Source organism: Typopeltis vanoorti, chromosome 14 (assembly GCF_054136105.1).
Source record: "Typopeltis vanoorti isolate ZY-2024b chromosome 14, IOZ_Tvanoo_1.0, whole genome shotgun sequence".
Classification (NCBI taxonomy): Eukaryota; Metazoa; Arthropoda; class Arachnida; order Uropygi; family Thelyphonidae; genus Typopeltis; species Typopeltis vanoorti.
Genome location: NC_143562.1, coordinates 28,550,715 through 28,563,991, shown reverse-complemented (window position 1 = coordinate 28,563,991; position 13,277 = coordinate 28,550,715). Strand labels below are relative to the sequence as shown.

Genomic DNA, 13,277 nt, shown 5'->3' with positions numbered 1-13,277 from the left:
TTGTATTTACAACCTTTGCTATGTTGCTCTCGAACTTCAACTTCCTATCTACTAAAACTCCACGATCCCTAGCTTGATCAGTTTCTTCTAGCATAATTCCACCAATATAATAATAAGATATTGGATATCTAATTGCACTAATGTGCATGACTTTACATTTACTAGCATTGAAACTGACATCCATTTTCCCATGCCTACAATTCCAGCCTATTCAAATCATTCTGCAAGTACTGCATATCAGCCACATTCCTGATTACTCTACCTATGTTTCATCATTAGCAAATAGCTGTATTTTGTCTGTCTAATCTTTCCCAGTGTCATTAATGTATTGAATGTTATTCAATGGATTGAATAACAATGGACGAAGGACTGGTCCCTGTGGTACATCATTGGTTACCTTAAATTTTGCAGACTCACATACCTCTTTTTGATATCTGTCAGTCAGCCACCCTCTTATGCATGCCAATATTTTATAACCCAATCCCCTATTCTCTAATTTATGCAACACTCTTTCCTGCTATATTCTGTCATACAGAATGCAGCATGAAAAAGCCTTAGCAAAATTCAAAAGTATCATGGTGTATCCATTCTCCTTGTCTAACTCAACTATAGTATTATTATAGAATGGGAGCAAGTTGCTCTGGCATGATCTTGCCTTAGTAAACCCATGCTATATTCTGATTGGAGAAACAGTAAATAAGGAAAATATTTCAGCTATTGAGTTGCACAATTTTTAGTGGAGATGGCAAATTAAATATGGTAATAGACAATACACTGAGCATAGGTGGAGAGTCAGTTAATTAAATTTATGTGAATGAAAAAGAAGTTAGTCAAAACACTAACCTAGTAGTATAGAACCAGTTTTAACTTATGGATTCAAGAGCTGAATTAGAAATAAAACAGCTCAGCAAGGCAGAATTCTGATAAAGATTAAGGGGAATTAATATGATAGAATCAGTGGCAAAATTGTTAAAAATGATACTAGGAGAAAACTTGACATTGTTAGCATTTACTCTTAAATGGAATGATTGCGGAAATGTTAACAACACAGGTGTTTAATAGGATAGCAGGAAAAATCATAAAGGGAAGACTATAATCTAGGTGTACTGATGCTTGAAATGTTAGATTCTGCGGAGTCTCCAGAAATAAGAGTAATTCATTGGAAAATTGTCAATGGTAGTTAGTAATAACATATGGTTCCCCATACATTCTTTAAAGTTGCATATTAGAAATTTAATGATAATTTGCCTTAAAGAACTTTGTTTTAAATGTTGCTGATTCTCTAAAATATTAATAGTCACAAATAACATTTTCTCTTTAATGCTATATTCATTATATCATTGACATCATTATTCATGATTATATAATTTCCAATGTTTACAGGATTATCAACAGTTGCAGCCTGTGCTCCTAGTGATAAATTTTTGAATATGGGAGGACCACTGGCAATTGGACTAGGACTTGTGTTTGCTTCTTCATTGGGTATATATTGTTCTACTTTGAAATTATTAAACATAATGAAAAGTTAGGAAATTTTAAATTTCAGTTAATTTATGGTATAAATTAAGTTATATTGCACTTTTTTTTCATAAGCAAGTATTTATGTAAAGTTGACTTCAGTTATACCAGATTGAGTGGAATGTGCAACATAAATTCTTTACCAATTCCAAAATGTAATGAAATTATATTTGAAATTAAATACTTTAAAATAATGTCCTGTTGCTTACTTATAATAACATTGCCCTTTTATCAGAGCATGAAGCCTCTTTGCTTGACTGTGACAAACATTAAGTAACGTATTAAGGAGAAGATAATTGTATTATGCATATTTATTATAAAAACATATTTTATTCACTTTTCTTCATCATACCCACAAACATTATATCTTCATCTGCAATTCTGAAAGTTTTCAAATCCTCCTGTATTGTTATAATATTTCTTGTTGACACTCACTGATTTATTTTCTGCTTCATTATCACTGTTTTGAATTACAGCACAGTTAGATTTGGTTATATTGCAATTGGTACAATCCACAGTAACAGCAGTATTATCATCAGTAGAGGCATGCTTAAAAATGGTTAATTTTGTTGGGACCAGAACGACAGTATTGAAATATATTCGAGTTGTTTTCTTCAAGAAAATCCTAGGAAATATGTGCAAAATCATTTACCAGTCAATCTCATTTATAAGCCAATCTATAATTAACCAAGAAAAAATTTGACAGAACATGATGAAAATTAAATGTGAAGCTTCTTCTTTGAGTGTCATCTCCTGTCGGAGGTTGGCGACCACCTTAGCAAATTTTGAGCAATTCTCAGCCACTCTGAACAGTCCCACTATTTGTCTAGCAGTCAAGATTTTCTTAATATTTCTTGTCCTCTTTCTCCATTTATCTTCCCTTTTATAATCAACTGAAGTATCTTATATTTTTCATTACAAAGTAGATGACCAAGATATGCAGTTTTTCTTCTTTTTATAGTATCTAAAAGTTCACATGATTTTCTCATTTGTTCCAGTACACAGAAGAATTGTGGAAGGAAGCTTGGTGAAGAACAAGCTGGATTCAGGCCAAATCCAGGCTGTCAGGATCAGATTTTCACTTTATGACAAATAGTTGAGAAATTATGGGAATATAATGGAGATCTGTATTTATTATTATTATTCAGGCCTCCATGGAGTCAAAAGACTCATCACGGGAGGTCCTTCCTAGTAAACACAAAATCTATCAAGACTCATCACGGGAGGTCCCTTCTAGGAAACACAGTCTCTCATGCCACTGCTTAAAGTCATTTACCGTTCTTGCTCTCACCACTCTATCAGGCAATGCATTCCATGTTCAACCACCCTCCATGCAAAGAACCACTCCTCACCCTCTTGCTTACAGTTTCCTTCCTTAACTTCCAGGGATGGCCCCTTATCATCACTCCTTCCATTTGTTCAACCAATCGAAAGAACCTCCCAGTGTCAATCCTGAAGATTAAGTTTGAAGTCTGATTTAAGTTTTGTAGATCTGGAAAAGGCATATGACAAGGTGCCAAGAGAAAAGCTATTCAAAACACTACAGTTGTATGGTGTTAATGGGGCATTATATCAAGCAATACTTAGTCTTTATTTGAGTTGTAAGTCAGCAGTTAGAATTGAAGGAAGTACATGAAGATGGTTTAATGTTAAATCTGGTATCAGACAAGGATGCATGTTGTCCCTTCTGTTATTCATTATCTATATGGATCACATTATGAAGGAAAGTGGTATTAAACATGATATCAGACTTGGAGATGTTAATGTCAGCTCTTTGCTTTATGCAGACGATGTTATACTTCTAAATAAATCCACTACAAGTTTGCAAGATTATCTGACTAAATTGAATAACTGTTGTAATAGATATGGTATGAAGGTCAGCAATAATAAGACAATGAAAATTGGCAGATGCATTGAAAATATCAACTGCATTGTAAATGGGAAAACCTATAGAACAAGAAAACATTTCAGCTACTCATGCACGTCTATTTCCATATTTTAAATTAAATATGGAAATAGACAACAGAATCACTAAAGCTGGTAAGGTAGGAAGTCAACTGAATAAATTTATATGGAATAAAAGGAAATTAGTCGAAACACTAAATTAGCTGTATACAACACAGTATTCAAGCCACTTTTAACTTATTGCTCTGAGACCTGGGTTAGAAATAAAACACTTGACCAAAGACTAGAGACTACAGATATGAGACTCCTGAGAAAGATTAGGAGTGTGAACAGATGGCATCAATGGCAATATCATATTAAAAACAAAGATATTAGGAAAGAACTGAGCATTTTTTAGCATTCAGGAATGTGTTAGCCGAGCTAATCTTAAGTGGTATGATCACTTAAACAGAACGAGAAAGGAAAGATTAACAAAATGAGTTCTTTGGAAGGTTGGCAGGAAAAAGACTCAGAGAAAGACCAAGATATAGTGGATTGAGACAGTAAAAAGTGGCTTAGAAGACAGAAATGTAAGATCTGTTAACGTTGGAATTTTGACAGGTAACAGATTGATTGGGAGCAAAATTGTAGATAGGAAGTTAGTGGTGCTGTAAATTTTTCATGTAGTACTATCATAACCTGTAAACCCCTTGAGGGCACATGTTAGGAATTTGATGATGATGAAAAAGAGGGATGGTGTGTCTATCAGCAGTGGTACTTTGGATGACCTGATATCAAATTGTGCTAGTATCCCATTATTATTATTATTGCTTGACACCTTCAGGGAGTCTAAAGACTCATCGAGGGAGGATATCTGTCACCAACTACAATGATATTTTAACAATCACTTCTTTTCAGATGTATATTGCCATGCATTATGGGAAGTAATACTACCCAAGCCAGTCTCAGCTTTATTGAAATCTCATCAGTGGGAACTTAGACTCATGGGGATCTATTTCCTATTGAGAATCATATCAGTCAGAGAGGTCATGTTTCTATATACAAGCAAGATTCTAGGACAATCTCACATGAAATCATCTGCTTCCATATAAAAGTAACCTGACATGATGTTATTTCACATTCTCGCTTTGGCAAAGGTTGAAACCTAGAATATAATTAAGTGAAATGTATGCTGCTTGGAAAGAAATCAATGGACATCCCCCCCCCCCATGAGCAAGGCACGTTGTGCGATGTAACAAGTTGTGTTTATAGTTGGTATAAATTGTAGGAATACGATGCTTCCAAGTCAGTGTAACTGTGTCTGAATAGAAGGGAACTGATGGAGTTTGAAAGAGGTGTTGTGATAGGATGCAGTATTGCAGGCTGAGCTGTTCATCTAATTGTTGATAAATTGGCTCATCCTAGTTCAACAGTCAGTAATACTGAGATGGAAGCACAGGGAGTCAACTGCAAGTGCTACTGGCAGCAGATGACCCACCAAACATGACCGTAGGATGCTACAAAGAATAATATATAAAAACCGCCATTTGTTGGCTGACACGTTGAATGTGGAGTTCTGAGCATCGACTGGAATATGAATCTGCACAAAAGCATTCAGAACCAAGGCTCCCAACATGGGTTTCAATGGTATGGTGCTTGCAATATGCAAGCACCATATTATATGAACCAACATATAATGTCATCTTTAGTGGTGCACAGAATGTGTACAGTGGATTGGAAGCTTGGACAGAAGTGTTATGACAAATCACACTACACCCTCTACCTAGCAGATCGGCAGGTATGGCGGATGCCTGGTAGGCATTTCTTACCAGAATGCGCAACCTCAACTATGAAATTTAGAGGTGACAGTGTGATGGTATGGTCCTATTTCTCCTGTTTGGTCACAGACCTCTGTTTGTGGTGCCATGAACATTGAACTCCGAGAAGTAAAGTTCCCCAAGCAAATGGGAAGGAGTTTTCGCATATCAAATTATCTAACATTTTGTGTATATTAAGAAACCAATATCTTCTACTTCTCTCCATAGTGAATGTGAGCTATGCACTTAGAGATCTTCAATCAATCAACTTGTACTTGTTTGCATTCCTTGGAATGATGCGTCATATGAAAATATGCATGCTGAGAAGTAATTGTCCTCCTACTTTTCTTTTTTTTTTTCTTAAGCACATAATAATAAGAAATTCCTGGTATTAAAAATAATGCCCTTTAGTTTGAAACTGGGTTCAGATTCCATCTAGGAGATGAAGAATCCTTTATAAGGATTTTTTTTTCCCCACCTGAAAGAGTTTGGTCTCAAGATGGTGGCGGCGGCAGAGTTTTTCCTCCAAGAAACTCAGGTTTTTCATCCCATGAAACAGGCAAACTAGCCAGAAGAACGCATAAATAAATATGTTAATTTATAACAGTATTCCCAACACAGAATGATAAGAAAATAATTAATATTTATTTACTTATGAACTGATATTTTGCTGGTATTATATGCTGGACGTATAATTGTGTATATTATTGTATATAATACACACAAGTATACACACAAGAAAATTTCAGATAATTTGATATGCTAGAAAATTACTCCTTCCCATTTGCTTGGTTTGCATTCTGATAATGCTTTCTAGCTAGAAGGAGAATTTCCCACATATAAGAAACAAATTGCTAAATCAGTGTTAACAAGAAGCGGGGGGGGGGGGGTGACTAGTTTTCTGGTTGCCTCTCATAGTTCTGACCTTAATGTTTAATGAATTTTTCTGTAAGATGACATTAAGGATAAAGCATGGATATCAAAAGTATCTTTGTTACAGGAGTTGGAAACAGAGATGATATAGGTTCAGTTTCTTCAAAAAAATGTTAGTGCACATGCCAAGAGTTGATTTATTGGATGTAGGCTGAGCTACAATCACCTTTATCCCGAATGAAGGGCGGTTTTTTACATGAATACAGTATTCATAATATCTGTTTACATGCGATGTTTATGGCTACATCTTAATTTTTTTTTTCAATGCACATTTGCAGTTAAAATATCACTTCTTTTATGGAAACCTTGTTTGAAATATGCAACTATTTCAAACCTTGATGAAAAGCCAAACGGCTATTTTTTTTTCTGGCGAGGTTGATAAGTTAAGGGGATAAAAATCCCTCATTGTTTTTCAGCCAGTAAGCGAAACTAAGATCAAAAACTACGATCTGTAACGTTTCATGCCAACGAACTGTCAGCATATCCAAGTGTAAGTGACCACTTGGTAGTGCCACACCACGGCAACTCGTTGCAAAGGTTGAGCAAGCTCCCTCACTGTTCTTGATATTTTCTCATAATGTAAAACACACAGCTCTTAGGAGATGTAGTACTGTTTTACATTATGAGGAGAGGTCACTACCCAGACCGGTTTCAACCTTTTTTGAGGTCTCATCAGTGAGTAGCTAGACCTAGAATATCAGAGTTTAAGTGAAGAGAACTTACATACTTTTGCTATACGATTGCCAGAAAGGTGTGTCACTATATTATATTATAACAGATGAAAAGCCAAACGGCTATTTTTTTCTGGCGAGGTTGATAAGTTAAGGGGATAAAAATCCCTCATTATTTTTCAGCCAGTAAGCGAAACTAAGATCAAAAACTACGATCTGTAATGTTTCATGCCGACGAACTGTCAGCATATCCAAGCATAAGTGACCACTTGGTAGTGCCACACAATGGCAACTCGTTGCAAAGGTGGAGCAAGATCCCTCACTCCTAAGGGCTGTGTATTTTACATTATGAGAAAATATCAAGAACAGTGAGGGAGCTTGCTCCACCTTTGCAACGAGTTGCCGTGGTGTGGCACTACCAAGTGGTCACTTACGCTTGGATACGCTGACAGTTCGTCGGCATGAAACGTTACAGATCGTAGTTTTTGATCTTAGTTTCGCTTACTGGCTGAAAAACAATGAGGGATTTTTATCCCCTTAACTTATTTCAAACCTTGTTTGAAATAGTGAATAATAGTGAAAGTCTTATATATGTTTATAAAACTTTCATTTTAAAATATCCCAGTATTTTTCTAAATTGAATTTATTAAGATAGTTATTTGTAATACACACACACACACACACCCATGCAAATAAAGGCAGTACAATGATTTATTTTATGCTGAGAGAATGTCACTATATACATTTTTTGAAACCACTTTAGATTTTGTTTTTACTTTGATTAATTGGACTTTAATATCAACAATGACTTTTTGTTTTTCAGGTTCAATGTTTTTGTCTCCAGCTACAGCCCTTGGTGCAGGCTTATATTCAATCTCAATTTATGGTGGCTTAATCTTATTTAGTGGTTTCTTACTTTATGATACCCAGAGAATTGTTAAGTTAGCTGAAAATTATCCGCTGTATGCCATTAGGCCATATGATCCAGTTAATGCGTGAGTATTGTTAATCATAAAATTGCTCATTAATTATGCATGAATATTCATTTTTACTGGATGAAAATGACCACTGTACTCATTTTTAATTTAATATTTTTTCTTTATTATTTCCCCCCCCCCCCCCCCCCACCCCCACACACATCCAAAACCAATAACTGCACCATAGAATAATAGTGAAAGTGGTTGCAAAAAAAAAAAAATCTATTGATGTGTTTCTTGAGGAACCAGGAGTTGTATCTATTTAAGAAATAGTATGGAAACAGCTATTCCAATGAACAGAAGAAGAAGATAGAATGAAAGATGAAAATGAGAAGTTGATGTGATGAGTTTAGAGCTGAACTGTATATGGATGTTGGCGTGACTATATATATATGTTTAGAGGAAGGCAGAAGAATGGTGGGGGCCAGTTTGATGAAACAGCACTCATAAAAATGCATAATGCCAGAATCAGTGTCTATGAAAGAAGTGATTACAAGAAATTGATGAGAGAGAGAGACCTCCTGCATGTATTCTGGGGGCAGTCTTGGATGCACCATCCTAAATGTGAGAGTAGTATTCTAAGGTTGAGTGGATTTTGAAGTTATAAAATTAGGAGTTCTTTAGGAGGGAATTATTATTTTTAATGAAAAAGAATACAAAGTGTTTTGAGATTGAGAAGGCAATGCATTTGTGCCAGATTGAGGCTAGATGTGAAAGTCCCAAGAAGACAAACTTGATCTTGACCAGTGATCACAACATTGTAGAAGGTATTTTACCTTGGGTATAATAAATGTTAAAAATACCAAGCAATTTTAAACCTGGTTTTACTCCATTTCCCAAGTAAGCAAACAGACAAACCAGTCAAGTTTGCGCCTCCAAGTGATGCAAGTCTAGCTGATCCTACATGTAGTGCAAGACCATGGCAACTCGTGGTAAAGGTGGCATAAGCTCTGATCACTAATCTTAATATTTACCCTTAATGCCAAAACACATCTCCAAGAAGGGGATGCATGATGTTTTGTATTAAAGGCAAGGGGCCACTACCCAGACCGGTTTCGACCTTTATTGAGGTCTCGTCAGTGGGAGCTAGGCTAGAAATATCAATATTTAGTAATACAGAGTTTATAAGTATTTTACCAGAACAAGTTGCCATAAGGTGTTTTAACCTTATTAAATAAAGATCTCTGGAAGAGATATAAATGTAGAAGGTATTTTACCTTGGGTATAATAAAGGTTAAAAATACCAAGCAATTTTAAACCTGGTTTTACTCCATTTCCCAAGTAAGCAAACAGACAAACAAGTCAAGTTTGCGCCTGCAAGTGATGCAAGTCTAGCTGATCCTACATGTAGTGCAAGACCACGAGTGCCACCTTTACTGCGAGTTGCCTTGGTCTTGCACTACATGTAGGATCAGCTAGACTTGCATCACTTGCAGGTGCAAACTTGACTTGTTTGTCTGTTTGCTTACTTGGGAAATAGAGTAAAACCAGGTTTAAAATTACTTGGTATTTTTAACATTGATCACAACATTATCAAAAGTAAGGAGTGGAGTGAGATCTTTCTTCCTGGAAATAAGACAAAGAATTGAAATTCAATAGATTATCTATTCCTCGCTTAAGAATGGTGAAGAGATTGGTTTTTTTAGAGTATAGGTTATAGAAGATTTTGAAGCGTTGATAATTTGAGCACAACAAGTTTTTGTTAATGATAAAGGAATGGGGTGTACTCTCATCAGCAGAACTAGTAGAATTTGAAATTGGTGAGAGAAGGTCATTGATATATAGGAGGACCGTGGGAGAAAGCACAGATCCCTTGGATTCCCCAGCATTGATGGAGAAACCTGATTAGAGGAATTCTTTCTTTCAAGGTTACATGGTGGTCAGCATTCATTGTATAGAATTTATGGAGACAAAAACATTAAATACATTCCTAAGCCACCTGAACAAAAAACACAAATGTATCTGATTTACCATCGAGATTGAAAACAATAACTCCCTTCCTTCCTTTTCTACACACATCACATGTCTTCCCTGAAGCTGTTGTTCCTCACGGTCTACTGTAAACACACCCACACACACCACACAGGTCAATACATAGATTCATACCGCTATCCAATACAAAAACTAGGGGTTATCCACATCCTCAAACATAAAACCCTGACAAATTGTTCCGATGAGTAGGTGCTGAAGTATGAATATGAAATTATTAGCCAAACCCTTATAAAAAATGGCTACAAAAAGTTCACAAGATCCTCCAGAATACCATGAAAAACAAAAATTATTACAAGAATACCACAGCCATAACAAATATTAGGGGAATATCAGAAAAAATATACTCAACTCATCCAAATATCTCCTTCCCAACCTTGCCCACCTGAGGGTTTACAAATTCAGTGCACCTACAACCCACCCTGCAAAGGGGAAAGGGTACACAATTCACTATGGTAAAACAGGCTTATTAGACCATCCACTACAAATTTATCACAGAACTAACTAGAAAGGCAACATGTCCCTACTACACCAAAACCTGGTTTGAAAGAAAATTCAAAGAAGTCTTTGAGATGCTGATTCATCATCTTGACCTCAACAAGAATGATGGGTTAGTAATTCCAAGAGTCTGGAAGACCCATCTGCAACCTATATAGCATCCAGAACTAATTGGCAGAACCCAGCACTAAGAAAAATATTAAGATAACAGAACTGTAAAGGTGCATTTGATGTAGTTCCACTATAAATTTTATTTTTTCTTTTATTGATTTTCTTTTTAGTTTTTAAATATTTTTTGTTTAATCCTCTGTATATATATTATTATACTTATTATTATAAAATATTTGCTCTATATTTTTTCACCAGAGGCCAGGCTAAGGTAAATATTTAATAGACATTTATATTGTAATGTCATGTAGCTTGCGTCTTATTGATATGTTTTCCTGATGATGACTTTGATATAGAGGTTGAAATGTCAAGTGTTATTTTCTTAATTGTAAGTAAGGTAATTGTTCTAACGTTTTTGTTTCCATAAATTTTATACAATTACGACTGATGAGAGAGGAAACCATTCACACATTGAATGACCAAAGACGAAGCTGGAAATCTTGTCACAAAAGGACAGGAGAGAGACCATAAGGTTTAATATATGGAGACCATAAGATTGTAGTTTGATAAGAAAGACTTTGATGCCTGACTTGAAAATACCCTGGAAATATCAAAAGAGTTTCTCCACACTTCTCCATGGCTTGTGTCCAAAGATGGGTAAGACTAGCAGAGAGTAATTGAACCCATATTAGTGAACATTAATTGGTGAGTCTCCAGGTAGTGAATTAAAGATGCTAAGAAATTATATTCTTGGTTTCATCCTTTATCCAAGTGTAAGCAAACAAAGTTTGCATGTGAACTCACTTCATGCACAAACTGGGCTACTTGTGTTTAGAGGCTAATGACTTCACATCACTTGCCTTGGTATCCCATAATGCAATGCACATATCCTTACAGACATGTATAATGTTATGCATTATGGGAAGAGCCACTGCCCAGACTGGTTTTAACCTTTGAGGTCTCATCAGTGGGAGCTAGACCCAGAAATGATACTAAGGTTGAAGTAATGCAGAAGTCATATTTCCATATACACTTAAGGTGTGACACCTTTTGATACTTGTATATGGAAATGTAACTTCTGCATTGGTTCAACCTTGGTACTAAAGTAACCTTGGAACCTAAATATCTAAAGGGACTTTAGATACTTATTTTCCACAGTGAAAAAGGATGACGAGGCCGAGAAGGAAGTGGAATGCAGGATACAAGCTGGATGGAGGAATTGGAGAGAGATGGCTGGAGCTATGTGATAAGAGGGTGCCGATCAATCTAAAAGGCAAAATCTACAGGACAGTAGTGACACCTGCTATGATGTATGCTATGGAAACTTTGGCTCTGAGGAAAAATAACATTAGCAGAGATGAGAATGCTTAGGTGGATGTGCAGTGTGACCAGAAAGGATCATCTATGTAAGGGGAAAGTGAAAGTTAGGAATGAAGATACAGGAAGCAAGGTTCAGATGGTTTAGTCATGTGATGAGTATGTGGGAAGAAAGGTCATGCAGATAGATGTGCAGGGGAGGAAGAAGTGTGGACAGCCAAAGAAGAGATGGAGGGAGCTGGTGGTGGAGGAGGACTTGAGGATGAAGAATTTGGATGGGGTTACAGCCCAAGACAGCAGGATGTGGAGGAGAACAAGAAGTCTCATTATTGATTGCATTATGGGATATTAAGGCAATTGAAGTGAAGTCATTAGTCTTTATATAGAGGCTAATGACTAAATAGCTCCTATTGTGAAGTGACTTCATGCAAAAAATTTGTTTTCTTACACTTCGATAAAGGATAAAACCAAGAATATAATTTCCTGACATCTTTAATAAATTAAAGATAACCAAGTGAAAACACTTTTGACATCCAGGTGGTGAAGGCGTTCATTCATGACCTGTGTTACTTATGGGAGTATTGGGGTTTGGAATGATAGCTATTTTTTTTTTATCATGTGATGCTGACTCATCAGTCAGACAGATGCCAGTTTGGTGTACTCTTCCACAGTCAGGTTTAACCTCCAATCTTCTTAGTTTATAAGTGTTAGTACTATTGCTAAGTTTTATCCTGTATAACTACCAGTGTTGAAACAAATGTTAACTACATATAGATTAATATGTTTATCAGTGTGATGTGATGAAAAAATTCATTTTATGAATGATAAAATTATATAAATTATATAAAATTATATAAATGACTCATTTATAAAATACAAAATTACTCAATGACCACAGTTATAAACTTTAATGAAAGTATGGATATTTCATACCGAAAATAACAGTACATCATCAGTGTTTAGAAACAACAAGCAAATCAAAGAACAGAAATACAAAGTACATACAAAAGTCAGTTTACAAATTAAAAAAAACTGTTACTGCAAGCTAGAAATTAATATTAATAAATAATATTAAAACTATTTTTATTGTTTACATGAAATGAAATCTCCCAAACTTTTGGGGGGGAGAGAGAGAGAGAGAGAGAGACAATCTTTCTGATTCAGGTTAGGCCGATATAAAAGGGCTTCACAGCTTTCTTTGAAAAGGTGTTCATATTTAAAGCTGCTTCTGTGGAGAAGATGAGCTTCATCCCACTGTAACGGTTGCTGTCTGCTGCGTTATTGTAATATCTTCTTTTATTCTTTATTACTAATTAGCAGTGTGCGCTTTTGTAACCTTTCTCACTTACTCTATTGCATATTATGTTTATCCACCTTCTGTATTTACTAGTGGTATGCCTATGAACACTGTAAAATTTATTTGTAAGATTGCGCCATCCAATATATCAATATTCAGCATAAGACTTAATAAAACATCTGGTAGATCTCTCTCTCTTACTAGCGTAGATTCCTTCAACAAAGTTTACATAAACAGTTGTGGTTCTTAAGTAATAAACCTGCACTTT

At 35.5% G+C, this 13,277-nt stretch overlaps 1 protein-coding gene across 1 annotated transcript in view; it reads left to right on the top strand.

Annotated features, from left to right (window-relative positions):
* Window positions 1-13,277, top strand: part of LOC150099331 (growth hormone-inducible transmembrane protein-like) — a 57,157-nt gene that overhangs the window by 30,939 nt on the left and 12,941 nt on the right. The window contains exons 6-7 of the mRNA XM_090403838.1: window positions 1,384-1,482; window positions 7,647-7,818. Of these exons, the coding sequence (XP_090259964.1) occupies window positions 1,384-1,482; window positions 7,647-7,818 (271 nt within the window). The remainder of the gene's footprint in view (window positions 1-1,383; window positions 1,483-7,646; window positions 7,819-13,277) is intronic.